Source organism: Schistocerca gregaria, chromosome 7, assembly GCF_023897955.1.
Source record: "Schistocerca gregaria isolate iqSchGreg1 chromosome 7, iqSchGreg1.2, whole genome shotgun sequence".
NCBI classification, from domain to species: Eukaryota; Metazoa; Arthropoda; class Insecta; order Orthoptera; family Acrididae; genus Schistocerca; species Schistocerca gregaria.
The window spans coordinates 348044281-348061159 of NC_064926.1; the positions used below are offsets into that span (position 1 = coordinate 348044281).

Below are 16879 nucleotides of genomic sequence, written 5' to 3' on the forward strand. Positions count from 1 at the left end.
AGGTTATGTGCGTCGGGCTGCTGCGTGGGCAGTGGAGAGTCGTTCGAGGTCACGGGCAAGGTGTCGGTGATGGCAGGCTGGCTGGTACATCGGAACGTGGCTTGGGGAGGGACCATGCAGGTTTTAATTGCTTAACTGAAACTGTATTCGGTCATCCATTGAGTAGTATCACGAAAGTATTCACTCCGTGGTGTAAGACACGTTGCAGAACGGAGGAAGGATGTTGCAGGGCAGCACGTATGAAGTTGTCTCATAGCATGATGAATTTGCTCAATGCCAGGTCTCTGTGTACAAACATGGAATGAGTGCGAGGCAGGGGTGGACGAAATTGGACGACGTGTACATGCACTCATTCTACAAGGGCAGGGAAGTCGATGGCGTCAGTCGGTGGTGTGTCCTCGACAAATTCAGCTGGCAGGGCAAGTGGTTCTCCATACAAGACCTATGCCAGCGAAGCATTCAGCTTCTCCTTGTGGGCAGAGTGGATGCCGAGTAAGACCCAAGTTAGTGCCTCAGTGGATGATCCACCAATGCGAACCAAATCCTTAGGTGCAATGATGTCAGGCATGTACGAATGTGCGACTTCGTGTGCGTGAACGTTCGAATTACAGTTCTCAAATGTCGTTGGCACATCAGACCAAACTGAAGGTGACTACTTAGCTGAGGGATGAAACACAACGTCCTTCACACGATTATTGTTTACAATGTCACTAAGTGGCGTGCACTGTCCGTGTAACAGCCATTGCTGCATAGTAGCATTTGATGGTGGCCGTGTTGGGCCGGTTATTGTTAAGTGGCCAACGGCATGACTGGGGCCAGGTAATTGTTAACTTTTAACCAAACGTACAGTAGGAACACTTGTAAAAATGCGAGCACAGTTAATAGGTTGCAAGGCAGTGGCACAAATTGACACTGGTAGATCCATTGCTCCGAAGACTCTGTGGATCGGTACATGAAGTCTGTTAGTGAAGAAAAGAAGCACAAAATAATTCCTAAACACATGATGATGTTGGGGGTCACCACTGTGGATGTTACGAGTCATAGATTGGTAATAACGCACTTTTGCAGTTGAATGAATAGTTACGTAAACACTGAACAAGGCAAATACAATATGGCTGTCGAACATAGTGTGCAGAGGGAGCTAGTTAGAAGTAGAGTCAAAGGTCATCGGGTCCAAAGACATGATGCTTCACGCCAGAGGCACCTCATCCCCACCACTTATAGACAAAGGGATACTAATCTTGATGAAAAAATTTTACTACAGAATGTTCATTAAAACAGAAGGAGAAGGTTAGTGGCATACTGGAAGCTGCATGTCAGTTTAAGCATTTTATTTATTGCTAGAGTACAACTGTATGTACCCAATTTGAGTTCTAGTTTCAAAAACCATTTTAACCTGCTGAAAATATTTAGTAGAAGGACCTCTTAATTCTATGTTAAAAAATTAAGTCCACTGACAACCTTAAAGTAGAAAATGAGCAGAGTTTCTGCCTCTCCTTTATCACACTAGTGTTAGTTCTGCAGGATTAGCAAGGGAGACTCTGTATCTATTGCAGTGGGAATAGACAGGCATATTGAGTTGTTTTGTGAGGTGTGCCAAGATGGTGCAGTTTGAGGAGTTCTATCCATGATTCAGACCATAGAACTGGGCAGCATAACCAAAATGTTTTAACAGTTTTCTGTTTCCATCCATAGAGATGTTAATTTGCTTCTAGAATTCAGTATATCTAATGGAATGTTTTTCAAATTCTAGTAGCTTTATTTTTTTTAAAAGTGTTGTTATCTTCTGTTACGCATCTTTTTGACATGCTGATTGAGGAAACTTATATTTTCCAGGCAAGTCATTTCATGGCATCGCCCATTTTGTGTTGACCTTCAGGAAGAAACTTTTGCACTTATCCACCATTTTCTGGAAAAGTATGCTACCATGTTTGATGAGAAAGACATGCTTAAGCCATTTCCAACTCCTGAGTAAGTAATATTTCCCAGGTTGATACTGATTTCTATGTGTAAATTTCTGTTTTAGTTCATAGTTTGTTATAATTAGCTTCATTAAATATGTTGAAGAGGCTTTTATGGCCACCACTGAGGGAACAGGGTGCAGGGAACTTGCATAATACGAGGTACAGAAAGCTGATTAAAATCAGAAATTGATAGCAGTGATGCTTATAAGGTAAATCAAGCGTAAGTCAAAAGGATGGAAATAGTAAATTTGTCACAATACATGTGAGATTCATCATATCTCTTCAGAGAGAAATTCAGCTGCTTGTGAGATTGTATGGAAGGGAATCATATCAATAGTGTGCATATACTTATAATTAGATGTTTATACCAACATTCAGATTGACTCCCAGATGTAACCAGAAACCTTAGAGGAAACTTCAGTTTGCTAGTACACATGTCGCCCAATCATACAGCCATCATTGGAGGAAATTTTAATTATCCAACAAACAATTGAGATAACAACAGATTTGTAAGTGGTGGATGTGACAAAACACTCTACAAAACGATACTAAATGACTTATCTGAAAACTGTCTAGAATATATAGATTGGAAGCCCACTCATGGCTTCTTTAATCATAAGGATTGTCCTAACACAGCTACGACATTTCATTGCTGTTATCTTTTGTTAATACATACACTGGCTCTTTTCACAATACAGTTATCACTTGTATTCCACATCTCTCAAGGTTCTGCTTCTTGCCTGGACCTACAGAACACAATGAATGCATGAATGAATGAATGAATAAGTGAAACTGTGCAAAGTGTGCTACCAATCTTGCCTGTAGATCAAGACATTGAAACAGAGTCCTAATTGCAAAGCAGTCAAAACTGAGCTTTTTGATTAATTTATCCTTGTACCAGTGCCACCTCAATTCATGATCCGTCTGGAGGCCTAGAAGAAACTTTATATTTTCCAGGCAAGTCATTTTATGGCATCGCCCATTTTGTTTTGACCTTCAGTAAGAAACTTTTGCACTTATTCACCATTTTCTGGAAAAGTATGCTTAAGAAACATAGGGCCTCATCCAATCTGTGCCCATTGACCTCTTTACTTATAGTAACTGTACGTTTTTTTCTTAAAATTGCGTAATATGTGCTGCGTAAGATTGAGGGTTGAGTTGTTATCTGCAAGCCAGTTGCAAGCCTTTTTCATTATTCTCCTGGCTGTGCCTTACATGGGCATGTTTAAGCACGTCATCAGTATATTAATATTCAAGAAATATCTTTTTTTTTTAAAGTGTGTCATGGAATAATTTTTCTGAGTCAATTAGAGGAAGAGACAGAGGTGTAGTACAGTTGGGGCACCATCATTAATGTTTCTCCACTGAAAATTTAGTCTTATTTATGTAGTGTAATATGTTAATGTGACCCTCTGTTTTGTATTCCATGCAAAATAAATATTTTAATATGATACCATTTTACTTTCTCTAGTAGAATTGTGTAATCAAAGGCTTTGGAAAGGTAAATGGAAAATTCAAATGGAGTGATTGTTGTGGTTATTTCTGCAGTGACATCATAGATTACTTCCTCTGTGGAGAAGTTTTTATGGAAGCCAAACTGAGTGTTGTGGAAAGATTGTTGACAGAAAGGTGTTTCAATATTATTTCGTAAACTACCTTTTTAGACAATTCTCTGAACATTGTAGGAGAGACATGAGTGTGTAATTGGAAGTTAATTGCTTATCTCCACTTTTATGACTGAGTGTACATTTCAATCTTTCAGGAAATACTCTTTGGCCTATTGACTGATAACAAGAGCTGTGGGCTTGTAGATTGTAGAGACCACTATCACTTTTCAATTCCTGCTCAGTTACTGTTTAATGAAGAAAGAACAAATGTTCATGATGAGGAAACTCATGGCCATAGTTTTTTGGGACTGAAAAGGTATTCTTCTGTTAGACCTTTTGCCAAGAGGAATGACAATAAATGCTGAGAGGCACTGTGAAACATTATTAAAGCTTAGGCATGCTATTCAAATTTGCCAGCGGGGACTGCTCTCCAGCAGTGTCGATCTGCTTCACAACAATGCTTGGCCTCATGTTATGGCAAGAACAAAGACACGACAGGACAAGTTTCATTGGGAATTACTGGATCATTCACCGTACATCTATGACTTAGCACCATCAGACTTTCACCAGTTTCCAAACTGAAGGGATTTCTTGGTGAAAGTGCTTGGAAGATGTTGACATGTTGAAAGAAACTGTTGCTATCTGGTTAAATGGTTAGGTGGCAGAGTTCTCTAATGCTGGGACCCAAAAGCTGCTGCCATGACATGCAAATGTTCAAATGTTCATGGCTACTAGTTTCTCTTACTCCATTACAAATTGGTTCTTATATTAAAAATGACTCTTAAATATAGTGAATACAACAGTGCTTTGCAGTTGCTAAATGTGTGTGGGAATTGCATTTACATCCTAAATTTCTTGGCCCCTTCTCTCTGCCAAAATATGAAGCAAATCGATGAAGGACTTCCTGAGATTTGTGGTAACCAAGCTTTCCGTGTATATATTATTCATGTATGTATATATTATATATATTACACAAATATAGAGTCTGAGTCTGAATGTTTATTATAGTGGTGTGTAAAAATTTGTAGGAAATCGGAGAAGAACTTTTTGAAGTTTTTGGTAACAACGTTTCACCTTTACATTTTACATATTTATTTATGTGTTATATGTATAAAAGTGTCAAACTGATTCTTTTTGTTATGTAAATACAAAACGTGACAGGAAAACTGTCAAATTGAATGCAATTTTTTTTTCTTTTCTTTCTTATGTCAAAAATACCATTACCATTCAAAACTATGAAAACACACACACACACACACACACACACACACACACACAAAATAAAAATAAATGAACAAATAAATAAGTATCAAAATGATCAACCTATTCTCATGTGATGATGTTTCACAACTGATATTACTTTCCAAATTTCCCAGTGGACTTTCCAAAAATTTTCTTTCACACAAAACTTCTTTCGATTATTGCGAACACAACAAACAAAAAAATCAACCAAATCCATCTAGCCATTCTTAATTGAAGATATTTCATACCTATGACAATTGATGTTAATTTCTGACTTTTCCATTGGATTTTCCAAAAATTTTCTTCGTAGAAACCTTGTACTGACAAAAATGAACAAAAAAGGTGGCAATTGATTTTTATTTATATAGATGAAGGTCATGTCTCCATTTTTGTTTTATAGAGTTCTGTATTCTGCTACAAAAGTGATTGGGGGATTTCTACAACTTCAAAAGAAAATTAACCAAATATCACTTAATGATTTCTGCTATAAATTATCCAGTTCCCAATATTTGAACATGAATTGCAGGTTCTTACGGTCAGCAGCACAAACCAGCAGCAGTGTTGACCATAAACATAATTGTGTGTTGATCATAAACCCATGTAGTGTCATGTAAATATTAAATATGTAGTAGTAAACAAACTGCTGCAACTTAGCTTCCTGTTAATTTTATTACATTCATTTTTATCTCCTTTATGCACAAATAGCATGTACCAGTTTAAAGATAATTAATGATAAAACAAGTAACAGAATTCCATTTTGAGAGTTCTGTTACTGTTTTTCTGCTTTTATTCACTTGTACAACAAATGCAATTGAAGGATATAGAACACCAGCATCTGACTGGTATGCTAGAGTTAATGAGTTAATGAATTTTTGAAACAGTTGTGTGGCGTATTCATCAGATATTATTCTATCATGTGATGGAACTGTATTTCATTTTATTGCATTCAGATACTTGTCTTTATACTGGAGAAACAAGGGAATGAGGTGAAAGAAACCAAGTTTAATTTTATCCATATTTTGCAGCTTAAAACATGACTGTATTCAAAACATTGGAGGTATGAATTAAACAACACCTTTCATGTTTCATTAACTACACGATGCAGTTCAGACCCTGCAGGTCCATCATGGGGTGTAATTTGTCTTAACATATGTTTTATTTCCCCTCCTGATTGGGGTGAAATGCACATTCCTGTCACGAAAAGGTTTAATGTTAGGGTATGAATTTCGCAAGTTGAATGCGGAAAATATGTGCAAAATAGTGGAAAATGAATAGTGTAAACTTACCACATCATCCAAGGAAAGCATTTTTGATGTTTTAGTACTGGCAAACAATTCTTTTCTCCGGCATTTTAGTACATGTCACTTCATTCAGGATGTGCATTTGGACACACATGTTTATAAACACTTCACAGATGTTTTTGTATTTTGTATATGAATTTATTCATAGTGCTAAAGATATAACTATTAAATAATTGACATATGCAAGAAATAACTTTAAAATAGATCTTTAAAATTACTGAAACAACTATGGCTTGCAAAATCTGTTTGTTCATTTAACATAGATTCTGGTTTTTGATTTTGTGGAGGTATATCTGCAGTTGTTCTAACAGATTTAGGGTCTTTCCATTGGCTTCGTTGTGTAGTATTACCAAATTGTTTTCTAGACTGTTGATGACATGTTTCATTTCCAATATATGTTGTGCAATGACTGATTTTTCTAATTTCTTGAGCCTGAAAGCATTACATGCTCTTGAAAATGGGTCGAAGTTTCTGCCTGTTTTCCCTACATAGTAGGCAGGACAACTGGAGCATTTTACATTGTACACTCCGCTGTTGTTGTATGTTTGTGTATTTGATTTTACGTTATGGATGAGTAAGTTTCCTAATTTATTATTGATGGAGAATGCAACTGTTACATTTGTTTTTCTGAAAAGGTTGGCAATTTTTTGTCATATGGGCTCCAGGTATGGGATACTGGCAAATATTTTCTCTTCTTTCACAGTGTGCCCATTCGTTGTATTGCTTTTGTGTATTTGTCTGCTTAAATTGTAAATTGTTTTGGTTGTGTAGCCATTGCTTATGGCAATGCTCTTTATTAAATCTATCTCATTCTTGACAGTGTTTTCTTCTAAATCAAGGGAGTGTACTCTGTGTAGCATGGACCTAAATGCAGCATGTTTCTGTATGGAGGGATGGCATGATGAGTTCTCCAGTGTTATGTCTGTGCATGTGCATTTTCTGTGTATGCTGAACGTGTGTTTTTGTTGGTGTTTGGCGATTTTAAGATCCAGGAAGTTTATGATTTTGTTGTCCTTGTGTAATATTGTGAATTTTATGTTTACACTGTTCATTTTCCACTATTTTGAACACATTTTCCACATTCAATTAACGAAAATCATAACCTAACATTAAACCTTTTCGTGACAGGAATGTGCATTTCACCTCATTCAGGAAAAGAAATAAAACATATATTAAGATAAATTACAACTGACGATGGGCCCACAGGGTCCAAAATGCATAGTGTAGTTAATAAAACACGAAAAAGTTGTGACTGAAGGCGTTGTTTCATTCATACCTCAAATGTAAAGAAACTGAGGCTTTCACAGTCCAAGTGGCAGATCATTAATCATCCAGATTTGGTAATATGGTACATAATCATAGGACAGCTAAAACACAGGCATTGCCCTTATCACTTTTAGCTGGATATGAAAAATCCCACCAAAATCACAGGAGGAGACATTTCATAGAACATTCACTGAGTGATTTAAGAAGATATATTTGGTCACACAAATCTGTTACACACAACCTGTAACTGTGTTCTGTGTAGTAATTAACATGATCATTCTGTTGTCTTCAGGAAACATCTGTGTTTGCTACAATAATAAAAGGATACTGCTGGAACTGATATATCTACAGCTTTTACAAGGGTTAGGGGAGGGGAGGTCCAACACTGCCCTTTAGAAAGGAAAACTAGACTTGCCCCTAACTTGATTCATGCCATAGAAAGGCTTTGCTGTTAACCCCAATAAAATCAATCTGTTGGAAATTAAAAATTCCATAAGTACTTTAGAATCCAAGTAAAGCTGCCGGCAAACATTAATTAATCAAAGCACCTTTAAATGAGACATATGTAATGTAGGTATTAAGGCACTTATTCACCACAAAAGTAACAAAACTAAAAGTATAGATAATTAATGATATGAATATAATAGAGGGAAACATTCCACGTGGGAAAAATACATCTAAAAACAAAGATGATGTAACTTACCTAACGAAAGTGTTGGTATGTTGATAGACATACTAACAAACACAAACGCACACACAAAATGGTGTCTGTATATGTGCAGATGGATGTGTGTGTAAGGTAAGTCTTTCCGCTCCCGGGATTGGAATGACTCCTTACCCTCTCCCTTAAAACCCACATCCTTTCATCTTTCCTTCTCCTTCCCTCTTTCCTGATGAAGCAACCGTGGGTTACGAAAGCTTGAATTTCGTGTGTGTATATGTGTTTGTTAGTGTGTCTGTCAACATACCAATGCTTTCGTTTAGTAAGTTACATCATCATTGTTTTTAAATATAGATAATTATATATTCTTCTTCTTCTTCCTCCTCCTCCTCCTCCTCCTCCTCTTCTTCTTCTTCTTCTTCTTCTTCTTCTCTTTATTCATCTGCTTCTTCTGCACTTCATGTATTAGGCAAATTGCCTTTTACAGTACTTCATATGTTGCATACTCTTCCTATATTTCTTCTTTAATTACATTTGTAATTTAGGGCCCTTACTGGGAATCTTTCTCAACCCATATGGTCTAGATGTTCCTCCCATATTCCCGTATTTTCCTTTATTTTTTCATTTAGGTTGTATATATTCACAAATCTTTCCTATCATCAGCATTTCTTTTACAATCTTCCCCTGTACATTTTCCAAGTTTTTTAGAAACCTCATTTTTTGAGCCTGTATTCATCTTTCTTGGTGTCTTGTCATCACTCGTGTTTCACTTTCTTAAGTAAGGGTTAGTACTGCTATGGTTTTATAAAACTTCATCTGTGTTTCTTTCCGGGCTTTGTTCTGCAGACATTTAATTATCCTTCTACACTCCAGAAGTAAATTTACTGAATATTTGGTGCACATCATGGCTACATTCATAAGTGATGTCGCATCCTAGATACTTAAAATGTCTAACTTGTCCCAAGATTTTACTATCAGGACTATTTTAGATCTTACTGGTCTGTAAGATTGTACAAGAAGCAGTCAAATGAAAATGAGACAGGTGGAAAAAAGTAAGCAAACTGTTTACTGTTTGAAATGTAATCACCATAACTGTTAATACATTTACCCCAGTGTGAGACAAGAAGGTCAATGCTTTCATGAAAAAAGTGTTTGCAGTTGCCTATGGAACCATGAATGTACCCAAGTGTGCACCTCTTCATCCGAAGCAAATCATGGACCACAAATGTCTTTCTACAGGGCTCCAAAAATATGGAAATCAATGGGGAGAGCCTGGGATTGTACAGAGGATGTGTGAGGGCTTTCCTGTGAAACTTCTGCAGCGTAGTGAAAACAGCCTTGGCAATATATAGGTGGGCATTATCGTTCAACAGAATGATGCTGTCTATCTACATTCCTGGGAATTTTGACTTGGTGTTGATGTGGACACTTTGAAAAAATTGAAGTGCTCTTTCCACTCCAAATTCTCAAGAATGTTGACAGATGGCACCATTCTTTTGTAAAATAATGCCTGCCCACATATTGTTAAGGTTGTTTAGAGTAAGCCACAGGAGTTTCACTGGGAAGCTCTTACACATCCTCCACACAGTCCCGATATCTCTCGATAGAAATTCCACATTTTTGGAGCCCTGAAGAAGACATTCATGGCCCTCTATTTGCCTTGGATGAAGAGGTGACTGCCTGGGTACAATCGTAGTTCTGTAGGCAACTGCAAACATTTTTCCATGAAGGCTCAACTGTCTTGTCTCTCAGTGGAATGAAACAGTTATGGCACTTACTTGTAATAAACTGTATACCTTCTGTTTCTGCATCTCTCATTTTCATTTGTCAGCCTCTTATATAATATAGTATTACAATATTAGTCCTTGTTTGCAGTGCTTTGGCATTTAGCAGTAACTTTGGGTCATAAAGTTAAACTAAATTAATAAATAACAACAATGACTTTTTAAATTAAAATATTGTATTAATCTTATCTGTTACTGCTAACTTATTTATAATTTCTTTGGATCCTAGCTGCACCACCAGATATTGATGAACACTGATTAGAGCAAGACCAGTTAGTGTTTCATCTCCTATTTTATTTCTAATGTAAGTTTTTAGCCTCTTTAGAGTTGATAACCATCTTTCACAAATCACAGTGAACACTGTCAGTGTGGCTAAAAGGGTACAAAAGTGTTCATCACACTGATCAATACCTTCCACTACAATGGCAGGATTGTGCCACATCCCACATTCTCGCAGAAATATTATTCTTGCATTTTCACCCAGAAATAAATATTTCTGGGTCCCGTATTTATAAGGCTTTCTTTTCTCCTGGAGTTGTTGCAGGTTTCCTCGGATTGAAGGTGCTTCAATAGTTTCTTCATGTGGTTTGAAATGAAAATTGAGTTCTATAATTAAAAGTTCAGTAAAAGAATAGAATATTGTCATGTAGAAGAAGGTGTAATTAGATGAATGACGAACACTATTTTCACTTAACGAAGGTTTATTCAGCACATGCACATACAAGAGTGCGGAGCAAACTGCCTCTGGCCAGAACACATACATTATATATACAGCTACAGAACATTCCAGAACAATGTTTCTTGACATTTGTGGATACTTCTAGAATGTACTTGTACCCAATATAGAAATTAAAATTTTACAGTTCAAGTGAGTTTTGAACTCATGACCCTCCATGCAACAGTCTAGTATTATAACCACTACACCGCAGTGACTGTGCTACTTAACTTCTTCTGAGACATTGCTTCCTCCTTAAGAGAGCAGCGTCTCAGTGTTACGTCCTCCTAGTCCAGAACGAGTCATCAGTCCCGCATACTCCTACTCCTGATGACTGATGTTCGCCCTGGTGGTGATCTTCTCAGAACTTCCTGTGTGCTACACTCTTCATCATCTTCCCGCTTGTTGCCTGTTGCTGGAGCTTCGAATTTACCCTGGGTTGCAGGATCCTTATAGGGCTTCATTCGAAGGATGTGGACCATATCTCTGATCTTTCGCCATCTTGTGTCAGGATCAAAATCTTCAACTTCATAAGTAACATCAGCCAACTATTTTACAACCTTATAAGGTCCAAAGTAGCATCTGAGGAGCTTCTCAGAGAGACCAACCTTCGGAGCAGGAGTGAAGATCCAGATGAGGTCACCAGGCTAGTACTCAACAGGGCGGTGGCTCGCATCATACCTTCGACGATTGTTTTCTTGAGCCTGCAGCGTGCGGAGTCGATGTAACTGCTGAACTTCCTCAGCTCTGGTTAACACGTGGCCGATGTAGTCGTCGTCCACATTGTCAATTACTAACGGAAACACAGTGTCCATTGGCATAGTCATCTCTCGCCCATGCACCAGGAAAAATGGCATAAATCCCATGGTGTCTTGTTTCGCGGTGTTGTAAGCAAACGTCACGAAAGGTGGCACCTCATCCCAGTTGCTCTGTTCAACATTGACGATCATTGTTAGCATGTTGGCTAAGGTCTTATTAAGGCATTCAGTAAGCCCATTAGTTTGTGGATGGTAGGCAGTCGTCATGTGATGAGTAATGTTGCATTAACAGTTTCTCATTCACAAGATTTGATTGAAAAACTTTCCCTCAATCCATAATTAATAACCTTGGAGCACCGTGTCTTAATACAATGTCTTCCGTGATGAATTTGTCTACCTCGGATGCTTCGGCTGTTTTCACGGCTTTTGTAATGGCATAGCATGTCACATAATCAGTACGAACAATAATCCATCTATTGCCTCTAGCAGACGTTGGAAATCATTTGAAGAGGCCAATCCCAACGTGCTGGAAAGGCTTTTCAGCTAGTGGAATTGGTATGAGTCAGCCAGGTGGTTTCTGAGGAACTGCCTTTCTCTTCTGGCACTCTCGTCAGTGCGACACACAGTGATGGACACTCCTAAATAAACCTGGCCAAAAAAATCTCTTGCAGATCCTATCATATGTCTTAATAAATCCTAAATGTCTGGCCTCGGGTGTGTCATGGAATTTCTGTAGAACATCTAAGCGCATGTGTTTAGGAATTGCTCGTAGGCCTAGCCACCTCTTTCCAAATGGATCAACATTTTTCTTGCAGAGTAATCCATTAACTACCTTAAATTGTCCTTTCACATCCTCTGTCCAATTTAAGGTGAGCATAATTTGAGATATCGTGACATGCTTCTTCTGCTCAACAGAGAGATCCTGGAGTGCAGCGAGATACTTCACTATCTTAATCAAAGTCTTGATGGTCTTGCACAGGATTGGCATCTTGGTGTTTTCTTCCACTTTTGTACACTATGATAATGTCATACTCTCAAAGACGTAATGTCCACCTATCGAGTCTTCCTGTTGGATCCTTAAGACTTGTCAACCAACAAAGTGAATGATGGTCTGTAACAACTGTGAATGGCCTTCCATAGAGATACTGTCAAATTTGCACATGGCCCAGATCACAGCAAGACATTCTCTTTCTGTAGCTGAGTAGTTTCTCTCGGGTTTTGTAAGTGTCCTAGACGCATAGGCTGTAACCTTCTCTTTTCCATCCGAAATTTGCACCAGAACAGCACCGATCCCATACCCATTGGCATCTGTGCGTAGTTTCGTAGGTGTTCTCTCATCATACAGAGCAAGTACAGGGTCAGTCACCAGAGCTTTTCGCAGCACATCGAAAGAATCTTGTTGAGCACCACCCCAGATAAAGTTAGCATTGGCTTTTAGCAACTCTAGGAATAGCCTGGCTTTGATACAAAAGTCTTTGCTAAAACGATGGTAATAAGAGCGTAATCCGAGGAAGCTTCTCACATCTCTAATACTTTTAGGAATAGGAAATTCCATTATAGATCTCACCTTTTCTGGGTCTGGCTGCACACCTTCGTTTGACACAAGGTGACCAAGTATTTTGATTTCTTTTGCTCCAAAGATACACTTTCTTGGATTAAGTTTCAATCTGCCTTGTTGGAGACACTTAAGAACGGCTCTCTGTCTTTTTAAGTGTTCATCAGATGTCTTTGAGAACACTATAATGTCTTCTAAATAACAAAGACACGTCGTCCACTTCAGGTGAGTTAGAAGATTATCCACCATCTGTTCAAAAGTTGCTGGTGCATTGCACAAACCAAATGGCATTAACTTAAACTCATACAGGGTCTTCAGGGGTGATGAATGCAGTTTTCTCATGATCAGCCTCAGCTACTTTGATTTGCCAGTATCCCAAGTACATGTCCATAGCCCCCTTCAGACAGTCTAGTGGAAGGAGGTAAATGTCCTTTTTAGTTAACTTATTAAGCTTCCTGTGATCAACACAAAAGTTCCAACTGCCATCCTTCTTCCTGACAAGAACCACTGGTGACGACCGTGGGCTCTGCAAAGGCTGAATGATATCATTCTTTATCATTTTCTCTACCTTGTTGAGAATTATTCGACGTTCTGTTGCTGACACACGGTATGCTCTCTGCCTTATTGGTTGATGGTCTCTAGTGCTAATGCAGTGCTTCACCATCGATTTGTCTAATTTGCTCTTCACCAGTGGATTGAAGCATTCAGAAAACTCTTGAAGAATGACAAGTAGCTGCTTCTGCTGTTCCTTAGTGAGATCTGGTGATAGTCAAGCTAGAACAGGGTGTATACACTATGGGACAACTGGGAAATCTGGGAGAAAACCGGGATAAACCCGGGAATTTTTTAGAATTCTGGGTATTTTTCATTGTTTTATTTTTCTGTTAAATTTTTGAAATTTAGCTGGTAAGAACTGATACTCTGACAAAGACTTTTACTGTATCCCACCACCGCAAAACAATAATGTTGCCATAAAAATAAACGAGACAAAAAATTAAAATAAAACTCAAGTTGCAAAGGAAATGTGCCATTTACAACAAAACACAGTGCACACACAAGCGTCGGACAACAGGGAAACAAGTCAAAGGCTATAGGACAAAGACTATGCAATTCTTCATAACAACAAACTGCTTCCAATGACCGTGACGTCACAACTGTTCACATCAGGTTCGTTTGAAGAGTTGCTAGCGGGCTCTTGTGCATGTGCTGTTGATTCGCGTATGAGCAGTACTTTCCACCGCTTTTGTCCACTTGAAGTGTGACTTTTATGAGTGTTAGGTGTATCAGCAGTACCAACAAGCAGTCAGATGCTACGTGGAAAAATTTTTCTGGTGCACCAAAGCTGCTAGATTTGCACTGGGCAGAGCAGTCTGAGTTGTAGTGGGGAGGGGGAATAGTCTCCACTTTCAGTGATTTTGCTATTTACTCTTTATTTACAGCTCTCATGTTAAATGAAAACAAAATATAATTCTGTGGCCAGGAGCTATCAAGTGAATTAAGATAATTCACATATTTATGGAACGCTAAAATATGTTATCAGTTTCAGTTTTATGATTTTATTTTATTTCCACATTTTCAGTAGTCAAGCATTAATCGCCTTGCAGAACAATGAAGTTATTTTTGTCGATCTGCTAAGGAAATTTGCATTTTATTATTATTTTTCGCAGAGACAGTAAATTTATTTGAAACAAAGTGTTTCATTCCGCACCATTGGCTATTTTCAACTATTTGCTAAATTTCAAATGCACTTTTTTATCTTCCGGCATGTATGGCATTATGCCATAATAGAGAACCAAACATGAGATAATTCGTTCTGATAGGGGTGACAAAGAAAAAACTCAGACTGAAAATAAAAAGTTTAGGTACCCAGTAAAGGGTGCACGTGAAATAACCAAAAACAAAAATGCTCTATTGATGCACTGGAATATAAATGGCTTAGGGGCAAAACTACCAAATTGTAAATACTCAAAAATAGACGACCTAAAAATTCTGCTTTCAGAATCTGTAAATATTAAAATAATCTGCCTAAACGAACACTGGTTAACAGAATATTGTATAAAAGTATTAAATAGTATTAATAATTTTAAGGTAGCTGTTATCTTTTTTAGAATAAGCAAATCTCATGCAGGCTCCTGCATTCTTGTCAATTCTTTTTTAATTTATGCAGTAAGAGACAGTTTTAATTATTTAAATGAAGAGAGTGTGTTTGAAAGTTGCTCTGTGGAACTAAGTGATCTGAACACACTGGTTATAGCGAGCTACAGAATCTTGGACGTGCGGTAACAAAAGTGTTCTTAGCCAAATTTGAATGCCTCCTAGGAAAACTCCAGAAAGAAAGTAAGAAAAAAGTTGTTATAGCAGCAGACTTCAACTTAAATGTCTTAGTTGAAAGCAATGATTCCACAAAATTTCGTAACTTAATTCAGGAATCTGGTTTCAAGCTAAACTTTTTTGAAGGCACTAGGCAAAACAGCGGATCAGTGACCTGCATTGATAATATTATTACTAACTACAAATTTGATTGTGGAAGTAATCACAAATACTGCTTAGACTTGGGTATTTCAGATCAGTCGGCTCTGTTTATTGAGATCCCAAAAGCAAATAACCTAAAGACCCCAGAAGTATTTATAAAAAGGGATCTCAGTAAAAGTAATATGGATTTATTCTGCAGTAAATTAAGTTTAATAAACTGGCCTGTAGGGCACAATAGTTTAAGCTCGATAAACTGTGATAAATTCTTAAATTATTTCTTAGAGATATTTAATGAATCATTTCCTTGTAGATATAAGCAAAAGAAAGTAAGTGGTAAATTCAAATGGATTACAACAGGAATAAAAATTTCTAGTGCCAGAAAGAGAGAGCTTCACAATGAGTTAAAATCAATCAGAAATCCAGATTTTGTTACTTATGTCAAACAGTATAAAGCTGTATTTAGGAAAGTTGTAGTGGGAGCTAAAAAAATGGCAAATAATAAATTGATACGAGAACACAGAAATAAGACAAAAGCAGTGTGGTCAGCTGTTCAGTCTGAATTAGGAGCCAAAGTAAAAATTCATGAGATTTTGAAAATTAGACATGAAAATGAAATTATAGTAAATGCTGTTCAGATGCCAAGTTGTTTCAATGAATTCTTCCTAAATGTTGTAAGATCGGATGTGGATATGACATTCTAACAAGGCATCACAAATTTGGAAAACGGCCAGAACACACCTTTTAAACAATTTGAAAAAATCACCCAAAGGGATTTTGAACAGGGATGCTTTCCAAATGTATTGAAATATGCTGAGATCAGACCTCTATTCAAAACAGGACTGACAGAAGATATGGGGAAGTACCTCCCTATCTCCCTTTTGCCGGTTTTCTCTAAAGTGTTTGAAAAGATTGCAGCAAAACAAATTAATAAATTTCTTACTGTAAATGATATAATTTTTAAAAACCAGTTCAGATTCCAACAGGGTAAAAGCACTGTGAATGCTATAAATGATTTTATCCAAAAAATATGCTCCACATTAGGTAAGGGTTGAAAGGTCAGAGGAATATTCTGTGATCTAACTAAAGCTTTCGATTCAGTGAACAAATTACAGATGTATGGAATTGGGGACACTGTTTTAAAATGGTTTAGCTCATACCTGTCAGGTAGGACACAAAGAGTAATTTTAACTTCAAATGGAACCAATTATTCCTGAGACTGGAAAACAGTTTCCCCTGAGAAGTCCCACAAGGTTCGATATTGGGTCCCTATCTGTTTATTTTTTATGTAAATGACCTTCCACTTGCTATTGATGTTCATCCAGTCCTATATGCTGCTGATACATCAATTATAATTGAAAATGAGGTATCTGAAAGTATTCCAGAAAAAGGCAAAAATACTTTAGAAGAACTCGAATCTTTGCTCTATCTAAAACCGAAATGATGCAATTTGAAGCTAAATCAGTACAAAGGACTGATTGAAGATAACTTGCAATGATCAGGATATCACAGGAGCAAATCAGTGAAGTTTTTAGGCCTAAATCTTGACAAAAATTT

At 37.4% G+C, this 16879-nt stretch overlaps 1 protein-coding gene across 1 annotated transcript in view; it reads left to right on the plus strand.

Annotated features, from left to right (window-relative positions):
• Positions 1-16879, plus strand: part of LOC126282514 (probable E3 ubiquitin-protein ligase HERC1) — a 715173-nt gene that overhangs the window by 84961 nt on the left and 613333 nt on the right. Inside the window, 1 exon segment of the mRNA XM_049982172.1 lies at positions 1837-1971. Coding sequence (XP_049838129.1) covers positions 1837-1971 — 135 coding nt within the window.